Raw genomic sequence first — 22,561 nt, 5'->3', positions numbered from 1 at the left:
ACAGGGTTTTTGTGTGTGTGTGTGTGTGTGCCAGACGTCTGTTTACTCTGCAGAGAAAAGCCGGACGGACGGACGGACGGACGGACGGATGCTGCTGCTGCTGAGAGCAGTTTTCAGTTTTTAATACGTTGCTTTTTTTAATTGTTTCTGGGTAATTCTGTGCACCTTTTGAGGCTTTGTGCAGCAGCTGGGGGAGAGTTTGAAGCTTCACCATGATGGATCCAGAGATCAGGTTCATGGAGGTGAGGAGTCTCTGATTTCTAGATTTCTTCTGGGCCTTCACGGCTGCAGCGTTGTGCACGTTCTGCGTATATTTACATGTGAGATAAGGTGGTTTCACGTATGGTTTTCTGGTCCAGGGAGGTTCATGGAGGCTCCGAGAAACAGAAACGCCTCCTCAGGGACACAAACTGTGTCACTGTGTTGTTGTGATTCATGAATGAGCTGCAGGTTGTTTCTGAGCCAGTAAAAAATGCAGGAAAACTCATCTCTGCTCGCCTTTGTTTGCAGCTGAAAGACGCTTTTGTGAGGAGGATGTAGTTTAGTTTGTGTCGTATCATGAAAGAGCAGGTTGTTGTTGCTGCACTTTAAATCCATTTTATTTATTTTTTTAAGTTGATTTTTAAATATCCTGTTAAATCTGAGAAAAAATAAATTGTAAAAACAAAATGAACCGGCAGACCAAAGCTATAAATAATTTAATTTGTGTTTTATTGAATTTTATTTTGCTTTGCTTTGTTAAATATCCTGTGAAATCTGAGAAAAAATAAATTGTAAAAACAAAATGAATAGGCAGACCAAAGCTATAAAAAATAATTTTATTTTTCTTTCATTTAATTTTTTTGTTTTGCTTTGTTTAATATGTTAAATCTGACAAATTTATTTAAAAATTGTAAATCGCAAAGCAAGAAAACAGATCAAAACTATAAATAATGCCCATATCAAAAAGCCTTTATTTTATTTTATGTAATTTATTTTAATATTCTGTTAAATCTAAAAAAAAAAAATGTAAAAAAAACAAACCAGATAACAGACAAAAAACTGTAAATAATGCCCACATCAAAATGCCTTTTTTCATTATATTTAGTCTTATTATATTCTATTTTCAGGAAATCTTTTGGTTGTTTACTCACTAAGGTTTCCAACACTTTAACCAAAACATACAATTTGTAACTCAAAGAATGACTTGACTGAATGCTAAAAGAGTGATTTGTTGTGTTTGGATCAAATAGTCTGAGTGGATTTTGACAAAATATGTTTACTTCTGGTTGATCCTGGATGCTTTGTTTGGAACAAAAACATCTGTTGTCACTTTTGGTCAAGTTAATTTGGGTTTGTTGAAGAGAATCTACAAAAAAAGACTTTAAGTTTATGCAATCTCTTATATTTATTTTCTGTTTTTAATTGAACGATGTTGCTTTGTTAAAATCTGCTTTCACTTTGACATGAAAGAGTCTTTTCTGTTGCTGTAAATTCAAAGTAATTAAAGGAGAAGACTTCCACAGGAGGTTAAATACTTTGGAAAATAGTTTTTATGAAGCTTCTTTTTCAGCTGTGGCTTTTGTATGTTGGCTCAGGATAAATTAGACTTTTATTTGTTGCCTGGCAGCACAAATAACAGATGAATAATTTAACTAATTATAGCAAAAAGTTCAACCAGCTTAAAGGCATGAATGTAAAATCATGCAAATGTATGTCTGAGGTCCGTTCATGTGACTGTTCTCATAGCTGCTGTGTTAAAATATCTCTTTTATTTTAGTTTTTTACAGTCCTCCTGCATCTATGCACCGTAGGACCCTTGAGTTTGGATGGAAACATCCCATCATGAACATGACTAACAGCTGCACACTCCCACTCTCAGCTCCTTGTTCTGTTTGAAGCTTCGCTGCTCAGAGCTGAAGGTCGCGCTGCAGCAGAATAAAGACCCGTCATGACAAATTCTCTTTAATTAACATTATTTAAAGGTTCGGTCTTTGTTTTGGGTTGTTTATTCTCTCAGGGAGGATGAGGAAAAGCCAAAACAGACTGCAAAGCTCCTCAAATTAGGACTTGAAATCACCTTAAATCAGATTTTAACATGAGATTGATGCTGTTTTAATCAGCTTGCACCTTCTGTAGCGTTCATAAAGTGTTGCAGAAGTGGCTGCTTTTTATGCAGATTTACGAGAAATTCAGTTAAAATTTGTGCTACATTTGCACTAAAGGCCCCTGTTTAAACTCCACCTTAAAATATTTAGAAATTCACATCAGAAACTTAATATTTTCCTTCTTTTTCTTGAATGAGCTGATGTATTTTTCATGCACGGCAGTAGAAAATGCTATAAATGGATCCGTTTGTGCTTAAAGACATGAATTCAGTTTGAAGGAGCTTCTTCCTCGTGCTGAAAGAATCTCTTTCAGATGTTTTTATGCAACACTTCAGCTCCACGTCTTCCTGTTGTGCCATTCAAGGCTGCCTCCATCTCCCAACAAATTCTCTGAATAGTTGTGGTTTCTCAAACACGGATAGCTTTGTTATGAAGGACAGGGAATAGAACCAGAGATGCCCAATAATAGGACTAAACCAGACGGTTACTCTTAGAAAAGTGGCGTCCTTTTCTCTGCAAGAACCCTCTGAACTCCTGGAAGTTTCAGTGTTTTCAGGAGAAAAAATGAGAAAAAAGTTGGCTCAACATACTGTAGATATTTAACTTTTTAGATTTTTTTTCAACCTCTACAAACTCGACGTCTTTCTCTCTACCCTGCACTTCAGCTTTATAAATGTTCCACCATGCTGAATGTATCTTCTAAACACTGTTTTTGAGCCTTGCTGCTTTTATTTTATTGATCCAGAATGTTTTTTTTTCCCCTCAATCTTTCTAATTTGCATGGAGAGTCTCTGAATTTTTGTCATGTGACTGTTGGTCACAGATGAGTCACTCAGGACTTCATGGTTGTGTCAAGGACTGCAGATTTTTTTGTTTTTTACAGAATCATATTTGGGCAGACTGTATTTTTTTTGGTGAATTTTTATTTTGTTGTTGAATCATTATAATTTTAGCAGAGACGTGACTGTTTCACCATGCTGAATGTATCTTAAAACGACTTGCTGCTCTGTTCACTGTTTTTGTGCCATGATGCTTTTATTTTGTTGATCCAATATGTTGATTTTCCTCTGATTTGTTTTCATTTTGCAGTTAAGCAGAAAACGCATGCAAACAGTTCTTTATTTGTGATTACTATTTAAATTAGACCTATAGAATTAAATGTTTTTAATGAAATATGACGCTTTGGTTGAATTTCCTGGCAGAACAATGAGAGCAGTTAGTTCAAGGACCGTTGTAAATCTGATGATTCTTTCTGTTTTTACAGTTTCTGCCGAGTGAAAGGTGAAATTTTAGTAATTTTTTTAAACTTTCAAACCTTCTAGTGGCTTGGAAGTCATCTGTTCTTGCAGCAAATGTGTCAATACTCCAAACTTCCAGCCTGGAGTCTGTAGTTAGTAAAGACAGCGAGAAGTTAGATTGAAAAAGTTCAGTAATGAGGCAGCGATGGGTGTTTCTCAGCAGCTGTATCTCCCTGCTTGGATTGGATTGTGTTTCCCAGAGAGAAGCAGCTTTAACCTGCTTCAGTCTGGATCCTTCTGGGTCAATTAACCCACTTTCTTATCAAAAACAGACTTTTGAAGCAAACATCAGTGTGAGTCTGCAGGTTAATTACATTCACCTGCTGTCTCAAGTGGAAACTGCTCCCTGATTAGAAGAAGCTCAACGGTTTTGACCCATTAAGACAAAGTTAACTGGAGCCTTTTTCATTTTTTACATGTGCGTTTTAGTGTTAATCCAGGTTTCTTAGTCAAGGTAGAAATCAATGGAAAGAAAGTATATTTTAATCAGTGCTTTTAGGATTTAATTAGTCCATGATCATTTATGACAATCATTTGGATCATTTATCATCATTTAACACAACATACAAAGCACACACAATGTAATACACAACGTAGTTCCACTGATAATTTCAGTAACTCGAAGAGTTTGCTGCCAGCTGTTGCATTGTTTTGCCAACGTGTTTATTCAAGTGTAAATCTGCTCATAAACTATAAAATGTGCAGAAATGCGTTCATCTATGGACACACACAGCAGCTCCAGCACTGCAGCAGAACCGAGGCTGTGGTTTGAGGACGGAGGAGAGGATCTGAGCCTCTGGGAACGTCGCTGAACTTCCCAAACAGCAGCAGAGGTCAGAGAAAGAGATCGGCTCTGATTCCTCCTCCTAAATATTTAATGGAGGAGGGAAGAGACTCCAGCAGAGCTCTGAGGATCTGCTGCTGGCCTCCTTTCCCTCCATCATCTGAATTTTCGATCCCTCCTCGTCCTCTCCGTTGGTTCTCTTTCCACTAAGTGCTCAGGAAGTCGTGCTGCTGCTGCTGGTGGTGAGCGGCCGCTGCATCCTTGAAGCTGTTCGGTATTTAAAGACGCATTAGAGGCTGAGAATCTGATGCTGCAGGACAAGTGAAGGCAGCACGATCTGTGGGTTCATTCATGCTTCTGCTCAAGTACAAAACAACATGGGAAGTTTGGGTGTAAAATTTGACTAAAATGACAGCTTTCTACCAACTCATTATTGGAAATCTGAGCCTTGCCAATGATTTGAAATGCAATTTATCATTTAAAAAATTCCACCGTTTACATAATGAGTCAATATTGAAGCTGTGTGAAAAGTGACAGCAGGGAATAATGCTATTTTTGGACACTTGAACTTCATTTTCATCTGGATTTCTCTGGTTCAATCAGGAAAAATAGGCTTAGAATCATGCTATTTCATTAAAATCTGTTTATTCTATGTCTACTTCTAAAAAAATCACCAAAAATAAATGATTTGCTGCAACCAAATTCTGTAAAAAATTAAAAATTCTATGATTCCTGGTGCAACTGAAAAGCTATGAGTGACTCAGCTGCCATAAACGGTCACATAATGAAAATTCAGGGACCTTTTGGTTGCAGAGAGGAGACCAGTATGGAAACTATTTAAAAATGTGAATTGTTAAATCTCTATAGTTTGTGGAGTCGTCATGGTAACATCAACGGACACTTGATGTTGATTCCAGTTTATTTAATTTTTGTAAATTAAACACAGAAATTCATTTTTTTCTTCACCTTTTCCTCATTTCTGTCATTCTAACTTTGTTTTACTGCACTGAAGGCTTTTCTCAGCTCTCTCTATTTCTAGTCATGATTGTTCTGTTTCCACTGAGGTACAAAACTTTATATTGCTGTGACAAATGAGCCCACAGTGAGCAACACTAAGCACATACATCTCACAAACTGCCACATAAAAGCTGTAATAAATATAACAAATGCCCACAAATGTAAGACCTGTTGCAGTTTTATTTTGCAGAAGAAACCTGACTTTCTTTTTCCAGACTGGTGGAAAGAAAGTCGGAGAAATTTCTCCACCAAACTTTCAATCTGCGATTTATTCTGAAGGCTTTTAAGGAGGGGGTTCTTCAAAGATCACTCAGTTCATGATTTATGGAACATTTTGGTCCTGGAAACATGGTGAAAATCGACTTTTTCTCTGTGTTGACAGGTTTTTCTGTTTCATGGAGCGATTAAAAAGAGAAAATCAAAGACTTTAAAATGTGAAGAAACCGTTTTGATCTAACTTATAAATGAGATAAACATAACATGTCAGAATTTGTCACATAATTTTTGCATTTATTTGAGACCATTTTGTGGCTCGTGGTCATTTGTGTCCTATTTTAGTCATTTTGCATGTATGTGGGATTGTTCTGTGTTTCGTTTTAGTTATTTTGAGTCTCGTTTTGGTCACTTTCCATGTATTCGTGTTATTTTTGTGCCTCATTTTGGTCACTTTCCATGTATTCGTGTTATTTTTGTGTCTCATTTTGGTCTCTTTGCATGTATTTGAGACCATTCTGTGGCTTGCTTTGGTCATTTATGTCTCATTTCAGTCATTTTGCATGCATTTGTTATTTTTGTGTCTCATTTACATCACTTTAGTAATTTCACACGTATTTGAGGTAATTTTGCGTACTTCATATCCTTTTGTGTCTCAGTTTGATTTCATACAGCTTTTGTTGCCATTTTATTTCTGAATTTGGTCATTTTGCATTGCTAATCACTGATTTTGTGTCTGTTTGTCTCTTTTTGGTCATTGTGCACATCTTTGCGGTCATTTTGTGCCTCATATTGGTCATCTTGCATGTATTTACAATCATTTAGTGTCTCATTGTGATTATTTTGGATGTGTTTGTGGTCATTTTGTGTCTGATTTGGATAAAAATGTATTTTTTCAGTTCACTGTGCTCCAAATATTGCATGGAATCTGCATCTCTCTGTTGGACTCCTTAACCTCGGCTGCCACGTACGACTAACACTTGTGTTTCCAGTGTCTCTTCCTGACTAGAAAACTGACCTTGATGTGTAGAAATCTGTGTGGTTCGCTGGACGGAAACCTGTCCACTGTACGCGGCTGACACATGTAATAATGTCACCACGATTCCAGCGAGGAGGAGCTAACAGAAATGTATTATGACAAGCTGATCAATCATCATGCGGCCCACTGACAGCGTACGATACGTCTGCCGCTGTCCCAATGGTGATCAGAGGCTGCTTCATTAAAATTAATGCAGGATTCAAGGTCAGTTAACTGTACGGCCTAATGCACATGTTTAGCATGTGGGATGCAAACGGGCTGGTTTCAAACGGCTCTGCAGCACTTCACCAGTATGGAAATTATTGTATGTTTAGGGGAGTTTGAATCATTACATCTTTTTGGATGTGTTTCTGCAGACTGGGAGTCATTTTGTCAGACAGTATTTTGATTTATTCATTGATAAATATCACCTTCCCAACACTGATGCAGCCTCATATCATCACACTACCACTTCTGTTCTTCACTGTCAGGACTATGCATTCACTGTGGTAGTTCTGGTCAGGTTCACACCAAACATGCTGGTCTCTTAGTGGTCATTTTGTGTCTTTCTTGTGGTCATTTAGGATATTTTTGGTGGATTTTGTGGTAATTTTGCAACCTTTTTGCATGTATTTGAGACCATTTTGTGACTTTTCTTGGTCATTTATGTCTCATTTTAGTCATTTTGCCTGTATTGGTGTTATTTTTGTCTCATTATGGCCATTTTGCATGCATGTGGGACTGTTTTATATTGAATTTTAGTTATTTTGTGTCTCATTTTGGCCACTTTTCATGTATTTGTGTTATTTTTGTCTCATTTTGGTTATTTTGTATGTATTTGAGATCATTTTATCTCTGAATTTGGTCATTTTACATCCCTACGTATTGATTTTGTGTCATTTTGTCTCGCTTTGGTCATTCTGCACATCTTTACAGTCATGTTGTGTCTTATATTGGTCATGTTTGTGTCTTATATTGGTCATCTTGCATGTATTTACAATCATTTTGTCTCATTGTGGTTATTTTGTGACTCTTGTGGTCATTTTGCATGTATTTGAGGTCATTTTGTGACTTCTTTTGGTCACTTCGTGTCTTATTTTGCTCATTTCAAACATCTTTGTGGTCACTTTATTTCTGGATTTGGTCATTCTTACATTGCTACGTATTGAATTTGTCTCTTTTTGGTCATTGTGCACATCTTTGTGGTCATATTGTCTCTTTTTGGTGATGTTTGTGTCTTATTTTGGTCATCTTGCATGTATTTGCAATCATTTTGAGCCTCTTTTTGCATGTTTTTGTGATCATTTTGTGTGTTATTTGGATACAAACTGTATTTTTTCAGTACACTGTGTTCTAAATATTACATCCCCTCTGAAACCTATCCCCTGCTTAATGTGCCCCCTCTGTGTTCACATGAAATCCACCCCTCATACACACATATAAAGCACACATGAGGAGATAAAGCCCCTCCGGCTGCCTCGTGTTTTTGCTGCCATCTTCATGCGTTTCCATCTCCCCTCCTGTTGTCTTCATTATTTTTAGCCGGGCGGTGGGCTCGGCGTGTCTTTAGGGTTTTCTCGGTGACACCTATCCATTTGCATCCAGTCACTCAGCAGCAGGAAAGGCCAGCTGGTTTCCGATCTGCTCGATTGTCTCTCCTCGGAGGGATTTGAGGCGGTGCGGTTCATTCACGCTGAGCTGTAATCCTATAATTTTTCACTGTGGGATGCTGGATATCACAGAAGGGCCCTCAGTCCCCGAAGTGATACTGTAGGAATAGTAGAGTGACATAATCAGGAGTAAAAATACCACAAAGTGCATCACACACACTCACTGCAAGTCTCAGTGGGGATATATTGCACTGCAGCATGGCTTCATCCCCCAAATACTGTTTTCATATTAAATACAATGGTTGTTTTGGATCATTGTGGTCATTATTTTGTTCTGTCTGATTTAGGTCACTTTGTGTTCTTTTGCTGTAAGTGAGTAACTCCTTTTGGTTATTTTGCATATCTTTTTTGTAATTTTGTCTGATTTTAGTTTTTGTGTCGTATTTTGGTCATTTTTTGTCTTATTTTGGTCATTTTGTTCTAACTTTGGTTATTTCTGTCTTATTTTGGTCATTTTGCATGCATTTCCACTTATTTTGACACTTATTTTTGCTGTTTTATAACTCATTTTGGTCATTCTGTGTCCTATTTTGGTCATTTTGTGTCTTATTTTGGTCTTTTTCTTGTAGTAGATGTTTTGCATCATTCTGGTTATTTCTTTGTGGTAATTTTGCGTCTCATTTTGATCATATTGTGTATTCAGATTTTTATCTGAAGTGAGGTTCCCACATGAAACCAGTTTTCTACGCACCAGACTTGGTAGAAACACGAACATGCTGGTCTGGCCGAGCGGCTTTTATTTTGAAAGGCTGAGCGGAGCCTTGAGCTGATCGCGCGCAGCTGTGAGAAGAGGCAGCAGAAGAGGAGTCGCGCGGACAGGTTGGATGTTATTACCGGGAGACCGGCGGAGGAACCGGACGGAAGCATGACGGCGTCCAAAGACCCCACGAAGAAGAAACCCAAAGAGAGCCAGCAGGACGAGGTACGAGGAGGAGGACTGGGAGGCTTTACTGGTTTCTGTTTGAGGGCTTCACTGGTTATTACTGGTAGCTGTACTGGTTTGTACTTGTACTGGTAGCTGTGCTGGCTTGTACTGCTAGATGTACTGGTTCAATCTGGTCGCTGTACAGATTCCTACTGGTAGCTTCTCTGATTTCTCCTTGTAGCTGTACTGATTCTACTGGTAGATTTGCTGGTTTCTCCTGGGAGACTTCACTGTCTTCTTCTAGTGGCTTTACTGGTTTCTACTAGGAGGCTTGACTGGTTTCTACTGGGACGCTGTACTGGTTTCTACTGGGAAGCTTTGCTCAACACTATGGAGAATCCTTCAGGTTTCCAGTGTGACAGCAGCTCTTTATTTTATTTATCAGAATAATTTTATTCCATTTATTTTCTAGAATCTCATCAGTCTCCAACAGGAATCAGGAGGAAACAACCAACTCTCTCTTTGTGGTCATGTTGTGTGTCATTTTGACTTTCAAGTGTATTTTTGGACTCTTATGTGGTGGCTTTAAGTCAAATTTTCTTAATTTTGTGTCTAATTGAGGTCATTTTGTATCTGTTCAGCTGTTTTCTAGCTAACTTTGGTCATTTAACTTCTCATTTTTGGACATTTGTCTAATTTGGAACTCATTCCGTGCCTCATTTTAGTTGTTGTGTGGCTTAAATTGGTCATTTTGTGTCTTATCTTGGTCTTTTTGCTTGCATTTTCGCTCATTTTGTGTGCTTGTTTTGGTCATTTATCATATATTTGTGCCCATTTTGCGTCTCATTATTACTGTTTTGTGTCCATTTACCTGTTTCTATCTAATTTTGGTCATCCTGTGTCTCACTTTGGTCATCTTGCTTATATTTGCACACAATTTTGTCTAATTTTAGTCTTTTTAGTCTTTTTTTTTAGCATGCATTCACACTCATTGTATCCATTTTTGTTTTTGTCTCATTTTCTTAATTTAGTTTCTAATTGTGATCATTCTGCACCTGTCTAGCTCTTTCCCATCTCATTATGTGACTCATTTAGGTAATTTAGCATCTATGTTCAATCATTTTGTTTCTCTTTTTTAGATATCTCATTTTCTTAATTTTGAGTCTGTCATCATTATTTTGGTAATTTTGTGTCTCAGTTTGTTCATTTTGCCTCTTGTTGCGACTATTTTGCGTCTTTGCCAGCACTTTGTATCAGATTTTGTTCATTTTGTGTCTCATTTTACTCATTTTGATGCAGTTATTTTGTATCTTTTTGGCCGTTTTACATCAGTTTGGTTGCTTTCTAGCTTTGTTGCCACTGTTTGGCATAGAATTTTTGTTTCTGGTTGTCTTGCATCTTTGTGTAGCTGCGCATTTCATCTTTAGATATGTGTAATGTGTTCTGTCACTAGAACCTTGTAAAATCCTGTTTGACCTTCAGTATCTCTGAATATTCAGATGTGTGTTTGTGTTTTCCCCTTTCACCGTCAAACACGCTCTCCCTGGATTTCCTCGCCTGCTGTACTTTCCAGCGTAGTGAGTCTGATTCTACAGACTGTTGTGTTGCTTTGTGTCCACTGAAGCACAAACTGAGGCAGGAATTATGTCCGAGATGTTGAACTAATACTGTGTAGGAGTCGATGGAGCAGCTCCGCCTCCTGCTCCCTGCCAGTCACCAATCTGTGCCTCATTTTGGTCCTTTTGTGTCCTTTGACATCACATTTTGGTGGTTTTGCTTGTCTTTGTCATTTTGCATCACATTTTGGTAATTCTGCATCTCATTTTTGTCATTTTGTGTGAAGTTTGGGAAATTTTGCTTCAGATTTTGGTAATTTTGTTTCTTATTTAAGTAATTTTGCTTCACCTTTTGGCTGTTTTGCATCTTATTTTGGTAATTTTGCCCATCATTTTGTTCCTTCTGTGTCTTTTTGTTATTTTGCATCTGATTTTAATCATTTTGTGTCTTATTTTAGTAATTTTGTGACATGTTTAGGTCATTTTAGTCACTTTGCATCTTATTTTATTCATTTTGGTATTTTTGCTTATTTTGGTCCTTTTTTGACATTTTAGTCATTTTCTGTCAAGTATGGGTAGTTTACCATCTCATTTCTGGTCATTTCGCGTCTCATTTTGGTAGTTTCATCTGTCATTTTGTTCCTTTTGTGTCTTTTGGTCATTTTGTACGAAATTTGGGTCCTGTTGCTTCAGATTTTGGTAATTTTGTGTTTTATTTTAGTCATTTTGAGACTCATTTTAGTCATATTGTCATTTTTTTTTGTTTGATTTTAGTCATTTTGCATCACATTTTAGTTATTTTGTGTGAAATTTGGGTAACTATGGTTCTGATTTTGGTCATTTTGCATCTCATTTTGGTGTGTTTTACCCATCCTTTTGGTCTTTTTTGTGTCCTTTTTGTTTTTGATTTTGGTCATTTTACATCACATTTTAGTCATTCTGTGTGAAATTTGGGTCATTTTGCTTCTGATTTTAGTAATTTTGTGTCTCATTTTGGTAGTTTCGCTCCTGACTTTGATCTTTATATGTTTTATGGTCATTTTGCATCTGATTTTAATCATTTTGTGTCTTATTTTAGTAATTTTGTGACACGTTTTGGTCATTTTAAAAACATTGCATCTTATTTTATTGATTTTATGTGCCCTTTTAGTCATTGTGGTATTTTTGCTTGTTATTTTGGTCCTTTGTTGACATTTTAGTCGTTTTCTGTGAAGTATGGGTAATTTACCATCTCATTTTTGGTCATTTTGTGTCAAATTTTGGTAGTTTTGCTCCTGACTTTGATCTTTTTATGCTTTATGGTCATTTTCCATCTCATTTTGGTAGTTTTGTGTATCATTTTGCATCTCATTTTGGTCATTTTTCGTCACTCTCCCTGGATTTCCTCGCCTGCTGGACTTTCTAGCGTAGTGAGTCTGATTCTGCAGACTGTTGTGTTGCTTTGTGTCCACTGAAGCACAAACTCAGGCAGGAATTATGTCCAACATGTTGAACTAAAGCTGTGCAGGAGTCGTTGCTCAGTGTGAATCTCGTTCTGCTGCTTCATTAATTAAACACTTTCCACCTCAGCGGCTCCACATCTGACACAGATCGTTGTCGACACATTTTAGTCTCCTTGTGTCTTCATGTTTTATCATTATAATCCTCCGTTTACACCAAAGTCAGGTGGAGTCAAGATTTAAAGTCTTGTGGAGCGTTCAAGACGAAACATGATCCAAAATTATCACAACTGTTTCTCCCTGCTGCATCTCCTGTTGTCGTAGTAACAGTGGAGGAAGCACTTGGTCTCTCATATTGCTTATTTGTTGTCTAATTTGTGTAATTCTGTGAATCCTTTTGGTTACTTTAGTCTTGTTATGTCTCATTTGGTTCTTACTGAGTTGTTTTCCGTCTCATTTTGGGCATTTTGTGTCTAATTTGCATCATTTTGTGCCTTATTGTGGTAACTTTGCTCATTTTAAGTCTAATTTTGTGCCATATTTTGTTCATTTTACATGTAATTTGGGTCGTTTTGTCCATTTCATCTCACATTTTGTCCTTTGGTCATTTAATTTTGTGCTTCTTGTCTAATTTGGGTCATTTTGTTCCTATTTCGTGGTGACTTTGGTAATTTTACATCACATTTTGTTTGTTTTTATGTCTAGTTTGGGTCATTTAGTGCTTATTTTGTTTACTTTTGGTTGTTTTACACCCAATTTTCTTCATTTAATGCCACCTTTTGTACTAATTTTTTTCTTTTTGGTACTTTTTCAGAGACAAAAAGTAGTTGCATTCCTGCGGCAGATGAACCAGGTTTTCTGTCGATTGTTGTAAATCTGAGAGCAAACAGCTGCTTCCTGTCGGTGTTATTGTGTTTCTTCACACTGTGGCAGCAGCAGGAAGTTTTTCTGCTCACCTCTGCTGTTCGTGCCGTGATTGAAGTGTGAACGAAGAACCACGCCGTCTGTCTTCGTCTTTCTGTCTCTCACCTCTGGAGGAAAAAAACGACTTGGATGCTTCGTAACAGCTGCCAACCGACACCGTGTCGCTGCTGGAAACACGGCGCCACACGTCCACAAAACGAGCTTTAACCGGCATTATTTCCTTTTCAAATTCTCAGCTTCAGGTCAGACTTTCATCATCGGAAGTGAGAAATGATGCGAGCTCAGAAATGAGTTTGTCTGCTGCAGATCAGAGCTGAGAGGACGGACATGTGGAAGCTTTTGTCTGATCCTGTGTTGGTGGATAATCAGTGTTCAGTCTGGACAGGATGAGGAGATGCTGGAATGACTGAGTGTTCACATCACCCAAGGAACAGAAAACAATGTTTCTGTGGTCTTATTTTGATGTTTAACCAGCAAAACTCCATGGAACCTTTTCTCAGTCTGTTGTTTTGGTATTGTCTCATGTTGGTCCTTTTGTGTCTCATGTTGGTCCTTTTGTGTCTAGTTTTGGTCTTTTTGTGCCTCATTTTGGTTGTTTTGTCATTTTGGTCCTTTTGTGTCTTATCTTAATAAGTTTACATCTCATTTTGGTCATTTTGTGTCTCATTTTGTGGCTCATTTTAGTCATTTTGTGTCATTTTAGGAATTTTGTGTCTCATTTTGGACATTTTGCATCTCATTTAGGTAACTTTGCTTGCCGTTTTGGTCCTCCTGTGTCTTTTTGTAATTTTGCATCTCATTTTGTGTCACATTTTGGTTGTTTTGCATCCAATTTTGGTCATTTGGCATCTGATTTTGGTTGTTTTGCGTCTCATTTTGGGCCTTTTGTGTCTTATTTAACGTTCCATTTTGGTCATTTTGTGTCTCATCATAATCATTTTGCGTCTCATTTTGGTCATTTTGCATCTAATTTAGGTGGTTTTGTTTGCCATTTTGGTCCCTTTGTGTCTTTTCATCATTTTTCGTCTCATTCTCACTGGATTTTCTCGTCTGCTGTACTCTCAAGTGAAGTGAGCGTGATTTTGTCTGATCCTGTGTTGGTGGATAATCAGTTTGGACAGGATGAGTAGAAGCTGGATTGACTTCGTGTCACATCACCCAAGAAACAAAAAACATGATGTGTAACCGGCAAAACTCCAGAGAACTCTCCTCATTTCCTCTTCATCACAAACGTTCCTGATCCAGCTGTAGATCGATGCTCACAGCTGGAGAATGAACCACATACGGAGGAGCGGTTTCTGAAGATGACGAATGATGTGCTTTTGTGAATGTGTCTGCAGGAGTTTGTGGACGTCAGCCCGCCGCAGAGGAACTGGAAGGGCATCGCCATCTCGCTGCTGGTGATCGTGGTGGTCTGCTCGCTCATCACCATGTCGGTGTTCGTCCTCACACCCGGTATGACCACAGAGGAGAGTTTCAGTGTTATTTTAGATCTCAAATCTATAAAAAATATTGTTTCTGGGAAGAAATGCGAAACAGAATTGACTTTCTGACACATTGTAAGAGGAAAATATGGATAATTTTCTCTTTATATTGCATTTTTTAAGAGTTAAAAAGTCAATTTTCAGTGACTAATACCTGGATTTTCCTTGTTTTATTGTTTTCCAGTCGAGCATCCTGGAAGCAGTAAGTCCAGACTGACCGTGGCGGATCTCTACAAGCCAGAGTTCAGCGTTCACGACCCAGAAGCGACATGGATCAGCGGTGAGTTCAGGGAGTCTTCATACTGCGGGAAAAATCCACTCTTTGATCTGAAACAGCCTCCAGAGAATGTGGACCGACTTTTACGTAACATTCACGTGTTTTCGTCCCAGCTCAGGTTGTAAATATAAATGCAATTCAAGTTTAAAAGACATGTTATAATTATAAAAAATGCAAAATTCACACCATTTATCAGATTCAGAAACTGCAAAAACTGAAAAAGTGATCAGTATTTCAACTTTCTGATGCTTTTTTTTTTTGACCATTCATCTTTGGCATGTGGGTCCATCAGGAGAAAAAAACAAATCACAGCTTAGCACTTTGATATTTCTTCAAAACTGCTTTATTCTACATGTCAATGTCCAGAATGACCCAGAACCTTTCCAAAATTGTTAAAAAATTTGGTAAAAGGGGCTCAAAATATGTTTAAATTGACCAAAATGACTGACATTTTGCTTCTAATGACCCAAAATGTGTTTAAAATTGCTCAAAATGCAACCAAAACGACTTAACTTTGTCCAAAATCATTTAAAACCTTCTCGAAATGAATGAAACTTATCCAGAGTGACTCAAAATGTAACCAGGATGACAAAAACGACCCTGAATTTGTTTAAAATTTCTTAAAAATGGAATAAAGTGACTTTGAAATATGAACTTAGATTTCAGTGTTTTCTTGGATAAAACCCAAAGTCACACATGATGAGTTCAAGGACTGCTGGAAAGTTGATAAGTGATGATTTTTTTCAGTTTTTACAGTGTTTGTCCCTCATAAATGGTGTAATTTAGCAGGATTGTGGTTCAGAAGCTTTAAAAAGGTGAAATTAACGACATAATATTGTTTTTTTTTTTTGTTTTTTTTTAATCCTATAACATGGAGGCAGGACTCTGACTAACGGCTGTTCATAGTGAACATGATCCCAGCAGCAGATTGGACATTAAAGCTCCAATGAGAACCCCTCTCTGGATGTTTCCTCCTCAGGTGTTCTCAGTAATTGCAGCAGTAAAGTGTCCGTCAGACTAAATCTGAACACACAGATGACAAACGGGATGAAAAATCAAATTCACAGCCGCACCAACAGGTTTTCTCTTTACGTCTCGATGCATCACACCTCTTCACCTGAGCTCACCCTCTTTCTCTGGGCCTCGACACCAACACCTGCTCATTATATTTTCCCCCAGTGCTACATGAAATGCTGCTCTACTGGAGGTGTTGCAGCCTCGGTCTGTATCCGAGGGCTTTGTTGTTTTATCCCTCCGGCTCAGACTCTGGTCCGAATGTGGAGAGTCTTTGCTGTTTAACTGGAAGACAGATTGTGTTTGCATCTGAGGAGGAAACAGAGTAAATATCAGACATAGAAGGCAAAGCTGAAGGAGAGAAATGCCAAAATGACTGAAAATTTGTTTAAAATGACTCCATATCTGTGAGAAATCAATAACAGAATGTCCACAGTGACTCAAACTGTTCAGAACGACTGGACACTTTTGTAAGATGATTAAAAATGAGCTTTAACTTGACTCAAAAGTTGTCAAAAAAGAAGAAAATCTCTTAAAACTTACTCAAAATGCATTCAAAATGACTGAACTGAAATGAAACCGTCCACAGTGACTTAGAAAAACATTCAAAATGATTCAAAACGAATCAAAGTATGTCGAAAAATGACTAAATCTCATCCAAAATGACCCACAATTGTTGAGAATCATTTGAAACGTTTCCTAAATCACTCAAAATTAGTGCAGAATTACTACAACATCCAGAATTACCCAAAATTGACTGACAATGTTTTAATAAGTATTCAAACAACTGTCCACAGTGACTAAGAAATTGTCCGGAATCATTCAGAACCTTTCCAAAACAGCTCAAAATTAGCTTGAAATTACTCAAAATGTTTACATTGACTTGAAGTATATTTCAGTTGACTCAAAATTTGACCAAAATGACTAAAATTGGAAAAGTGTTTAACATGACTCGAAAGTTGTCTTTGACTGAATAAGTGTTTAAAATGACTAAAATTGTCTACAATCACTGAAAATGTGTTTAAAATTGTCCATATTGACTATAAAAGTGTTTAGATCGATTCTAAAATTGTCAGTAATGACTGAAAAGGTCTTTAAAATGACTAACGTGTCCATAATGACTGCGAAAGTGTTAGAAATAACTCTCAAATGTCCACAATGACTGAAAATATGTTAAAAATTGTCCATAATGACTTAAAATGTGTTTAAAATGACTCTAAAATTGCCTTTAATAACTGAAAACGTGTTTAAAATGATTCTAAATTTGTCCATAATGACTGAAATATGTTTAAAATTAGCTTATCTCTGTGTTGCATCAAATGCTTCGCAGGATTCAGATTCAGGTCTGAAAGTAGTTTTTGTTGTTCAGCTGCTTCCAGGGAGACAGATTGTTTGTATCTGAGCAGGAAACGGGAAATATCAGATAGGGAGAAACTAAAAGGTTGTTTTTGTGGTGGATTGTGGAGCGTTGATGACTAAATATATCCATGACACCTTTGTGGAGGCCTGCTGTTAGAACAGAAGGTGTTTGATATGAAGCAGCATGTTTACCTCCACAGGTGCATCATATAACCGTCTTAGAACCATCATGTAATCGTCACGTAAACATCACGTAATCATCATGCAATCGCTGCTCCTGCTGCTTCTCATTATGGTAACGCTGCTGGTTCAATCTCTCATAGCAGAAACTCACTGGATCGATTTTAATTTTAGGAATATTAGCAAATTACAGACAATATCTAGTAATGTATAGTAAAAAATATTTTTATTATACTCGGTAAAAACTGAAGTATTTTAAGCGTATTTTTTCCAATTGAATTTTTTATTTTCATAACAAATTTTCTCAGTAATATTGAGTAATATATATATATATATATATATTAGTGTAAACAATAAAATGTAGGTTTTAAACAGTTTCTAACAATTTTTTATTTTTTTTCTTATTATAATTATTATTTACGAATTTTCTCAGTTAAATTGCTGACAATATCTAATGTGGAATATCGAGTAAAAATAATCTTTTTTTTATTGTACACAGTAAAAATGGATGTTTTAAACTGTTTTAACAGTATTTTTTAAATATTTTTTATTAAGTTGTTAAATTACAGGTCACATGTAGTAACACCGAGTAAAAAAAAAATCATTTTTTTTTAGTGTACAGAGGAAAAAATATGTTTTAAACGGTTTTAAGCTTTATTTTTGAAATCGATTTTTATTTTGCAGATCTTCAGTTGTTAAATTTCAGATATATCCAGTGGTATCCAGTAAACTCAGTCTTTAAATATTTTTTTAACCATTAAAAAATAATCTATCATTCATAGAATTTTCTTTCAATTCATGGCAAGTATCTGCATAATAACTGAATTTTTTGCTCATTTATTCTAATTATTTAAATGTAGATGAATTTCCAGCTTTGAGAAGTTATTGTTTGTTTTTTTTCTTCACTTGGTTTAACTGATCGAACACACAGGATCAATAATAGAGCTGCAGATGTTGGCTGCTGCTGGCATGGACACGAAGCTATTTCATTTCTCAATGAACTCCTCTGACAGTGGATGAATAATGAAGACATGCAGGAACCAGTTAGCTGCTGGTTTGTGCTGTAATGAATGTGAGCCCAGCAGGGTCAGGCATCCCATTAACTGTTAGCTTCAGATGGATAATCAAACTGGGAGCATGATGTCTGTGTAAATCTAAAGCGCATCAGGTGTGATGGGAGTCCAGGGTCCGGCTCTGGATTTACTGCCGGTTCCCCTGGAGCTGCTCCGGCTGTAATTCAAACACGGTGGAAAATTGCTTCCTTGTCAACCTGCGACTCGTTTCTTCTCTCAAACGTGCGAGTTCAGCAGTAATTTAGCAGCAGAGACGCTGGCATCGTATCTCTAATTATCACCGGATAGATTCTCGGAGCGGAAACAAAGCAGGAAAATGACAATAAAACTCCCAAATCACATCTGGGGAATCTAAATGTTAGAAATGAAAGATGTGCGGCTGAATAATATTTCTTCTCGGCCTCATTAGGAAACAAAACAAACACACCAGTGGCCTGAGCTTGGCAGAAATATGTTGCTGAGCTGCACACATGAAGCCTGAAACGCTGCATGTAAATCAAATGAAACGCGCTTTTAAAGACACACCGGTGAGCCACTAAATGCTATTGTCTATTTGTCGCCTCTGAGCTTTTGAGGCTTGCTGTTAAAGCAAATTAAAAATCCCCAAACGACACCATTTGTCAGAGACAGAAGATGAAGATAGTCAGATTTTCAACCGTTTTATCCTGAACTACACTTGTGACTTTACGGTTTTTATCTGGAGAATGAACCAAAATTGTGACATTTCCTTCAAATCACATTATTCCACACGTCTCGTTAAAAATTCACCAAAAATGATCTATTTGCTTGAATGAGATTCTGTCAAAAACGCAAAATTCTGAGCTTCTTGGAGCAAACATACAGATATTCGTGACTCAGGTGGGATCAATGTAGAATTTTTAAAAACTTCAAATAACGTCCAGATCAAAAATGGGCAATTTTACAAAAAGTAAGTAATTCTTTTACAATGTTTTGTGCAAAAATACGATCTTTTTTTGTTATATTTAAATTAGAGAAATAATTATTTTACAGATATTAGGCATTTCAAGGAAAAACTGTCTATTAAGAAGAGGAAAATTTTGGAAAATGGACCAAATCTCAGCGTAAAATCAATTATTCTCCATGTCTCGTTGAAAATTCATAAAAAAGCAATATATAATGTCAGATAAAAAAATGAGTAATTTTCTAAGTAGTATGTCATTTATTTACAATGCTTGACAGAATGTTTTTTCTTTTGCTGTATTTAAATCAGAAAACAATATAATTTTACAGATTATATAATTAAGAAGAGAACAATTTTGGAAAATGGACCAAATCTAAGCATAAGATCACTTTACTTATTTCATTCAAAAATTTGTGAAAAATTAACAGTTTCTTAAAACACATTCATGCCAAACTCAAAATATTCTGCGCTCCCTGATGCAACCAAAAAGCCATGCTTGACTTTGCTGTGAACATCAGTGAGGTGACAAAAAATCAGGGACTTTTGGGCTGAACTGCAGGTTTTTAGGTACAGAGCCGTGCGGAAAGAAATTAGAGAACAGTAAAATATCTGCAGTGTGTGGAGTCCTCAATTTTTTTCCAGGGATGATTACAGCAGCGGAAAAATGTTGAACATGTTGATTTCAGGTTTTTCTAATTTTTATGGAACAAAATTGAAGAAATCAGCTTTAGTTTTTTCCTTTTTTATGATTTATGTCGTTCTTTCTGCATCATCTGACGGCTCCCTCTCCTCCTTCATGGCTGTTCTGCTCCTATAGAGGTGCAGGACTTTATGTTGCTGCAGACTGTACAGTGTTACAGTGATTATTCCATACTGCTCTGATTCCCTCGAGACATCGGCAGCATTATGGACGCTACGTTGAGTCCTGACGTTGCCACGGTAACCACGTAATCTCCTTTTGTGTATGGCGATCATTTCTGGAGCCGGAACGTGTCTGGTGAATTATTCATGAGGCCGCTGTTTACGTCGTGTGATCTTAAAGTCTGGTTAACGTGTTTCTGCGGGGTTTTAACCAGAGATGCAGAAGCAGCGTCTTACATAACGCAGCGTGAGTGTAATCAGCTGTGGATGAAGCCGCTCGACTCGTCATACCTGACTGCTAATGAGGTCTGTACAAACGAGCTTCATGTTTAGCAGAGAGCCCAGCGAATAAATCAGCAGGAATGATGCATTATTTATGGTGACATTATGTAAAATAAATAAATCATGTGGGGACAATACAGCAATACTAATAGATTCAACATTCAACACAGGAGCTAATAAATACAGATAAAATGGTAAAGACATGACCAAAAGTATGTGGACACCTCAGTTCATCCCAACACTGTCAAACAGATGTTCCCCTATTTTGTTAATTTGCACATAATTACTAGTAAAATCACAGAATAACCATTTATTTACGTGTTAACTTTAAATCTGGCTACATTAACATCCACATTAAGTCAGGTTTTATATCTATATATAGATATTTTACAGTATTTAAGTTAAGTGTAGCATTTTGTGCTGTTGTGTGAAAGATATTTTTGGAAATTAAAGTGCCATTTTATACACTTTAACATTAAAAAACAATAACTGGTGAAACCACTGAAAAAGTACTAATTTATCCTTCAATAAAAGCAAAACTGCATCTGTATTTTTGCAAATGTTTGTTTTCCCAATGTCACTGTGGAATACTTTTTTTTTATTTTATTTTTTTTACTGTATTTATATTAAATCTACAGATATTAATATGGAGTCACATGAGTGCCACATCAAATATAAATAAATAGATAAATAAATGTGGAAATATTAAGATAAATAAATAAATGTGAAAATATAGAGAGATAAATAAATAAATGTGAAAATATAAAGAGAGACATAAATAAAAGGAAAAAACAAAAGGTAAAAGCAAAGACAAAACTTTCCTATTTATTTATTTTTCTTTATATTTCCACATTTATGTATTTATTTTATTTCTCTTTACATTTCCACATTTATTTAATTCTCTTTATAATTTCACATTTATTTATTTATTTCTCTTTATATTTCCTTATTAATTTATTAATTTATTTATATTTTAATGTGGCACTCCTGTGACTCCATATATTTAGTGATATTTGATAGAAAAAAAAAATCTATCTAGGAAAGATTGAAAATTAATAAATACTAAAATTACAGATATTTTAAAAAAAATTGCTAAAAAAAAAGAAATTACATGCCAACCCTGAAATAAAAAGGCCAAAACTGCACATATCCACAAAACACATTGGCTTATGACTTACTGCAGACATGAAAATCAATACGTAACAATATAAATATATTTATCGTAAACTTTTATAGTAATAGTCTATTTACCGTAACTCCTTTTACTCACATTGATTATTATTTATCAGACCCTTTATTTAGGTGTTTTCTTATTTTTACACTTCACTGTTTAGTTCCGTAACTTTTATACAAGCTGCTCCTGTTTTTTCTTTTTAAATAAACCTGTATTTTGTGTAATTTTCTTTTCTTTCAGATTCAGAGGTGGTGTACAGGAACAGAGACGGTCACGTCATCAAGTTTGACTTTGTCCTGAACGAGACTGAAGTCATTCTGACCAACAGCACTTTTGTAAGTGTGGTATCGCCTTTAAAATGTTCAAATGTTTTCATTTCAAGCTGATATTAACTCCCCCTCCATTCTTTCTGTTTATGAATATGCACACTGAGCTTCTGCAGCACTTAAATTACCGTCACACTGATCATTAATGACTTATGTTTTTATTCGTGTTAACAGAATAGAAGCACATGTGTGTTTTTGTTCTCTAATTTAGAGCATAGATGTTAGAATGACTTGAGAGGCATGTTATCTTTAAAAAAAAATACCAAAATTACACCATTTATCAGCCAGAAACTGCAAAAACGATTGTTGAACAAATCATGTGTGATTTTCAGGTCTATCACAAAATTATCCACAAAAGATGCACAAAAAAACACTTTGTATTTGTCACTTTCAAAAATTTTTGTGGCTTTAAAATACAAAAAAAATGTTGAAAATCTTTAAAAATTGCATGCAAACTTAGTGAAAAGCAAAGAAATCTTTCTGCATTAGAAGTGACATACAGTAAGTGTTGGATTTTGCCTCCTGACCTCGCTGTTGTTGGCTATTAATGCTGTTGAAGGAGCTCTGATTGGATCAGGAAACAGCATTTAACATTCCTTCATCTGCAGAATCACAATGCTATGAGATCTCTGTGAGGAGGGTTTGTTTCCTCATTTCAGCTCACCTTATTTGGTGAGAAAACTAAAATGAATCAACAGTTATCATCATCTTCTGCAGTTGCATTACTTCTAGGAATAT

The 22,561-nt window shown here is 36.2% G+C and overlaps 1 protein-coding gene across 2 annotated transcripts in view; it reads left to right on the top strand.

Annotated features, from left to right (window-relative positions):
• LOC110956425 (inactive dipeptidyl peptidase 10-like) overlaps positions 1-22,561 on the top strand; it is a 64,659-nt gene that overhangs the window by 11,792 nt on the left and 30,306 nt on the right. For both annotated transcript variants that reach the window (XM_022201899.2, XM_022201900.2), the window contains exons 2-4: positions 14,212-14,326; positions 14,540-14,635; positions 21,738-21,832. In XM_022201899.2, the coding sequence (XP_022057591.2) occupies positions 14,212-14,326; positions 14,540-14,635; positions 21,738-21,832 (306 nt within the window). The remainder of the gene's footprint in view (positions 1-14,211; positions 14,327-14,539; positions 14,636-21,737; positions 21,833-22,561) is intronic.

The sequence above is a fragment of the Acanthochromis polyacanthus genome, chromosome 22, assembly GCF_021347895.1.
Source record: "Acanthochromis polyacanthus isolate Apoly-LR-REF ecotype Palm Island chromosome 22, KAUST_Apoly_ChrSc, whole genome shotgun sequence".
Taxonomy (NCBI): domain Eukaryota; kingdom Metazoa; phylum Chordata; class Actinopteri; family Pomacentridae; genus Acanthochromis; species Acanthochromis polyacanthus.
The sequence above is the reverse complement of the archived record's forward strand: the minus strand, read 5'-3'. Positions and strand labels throughout refer to the sequence as shown.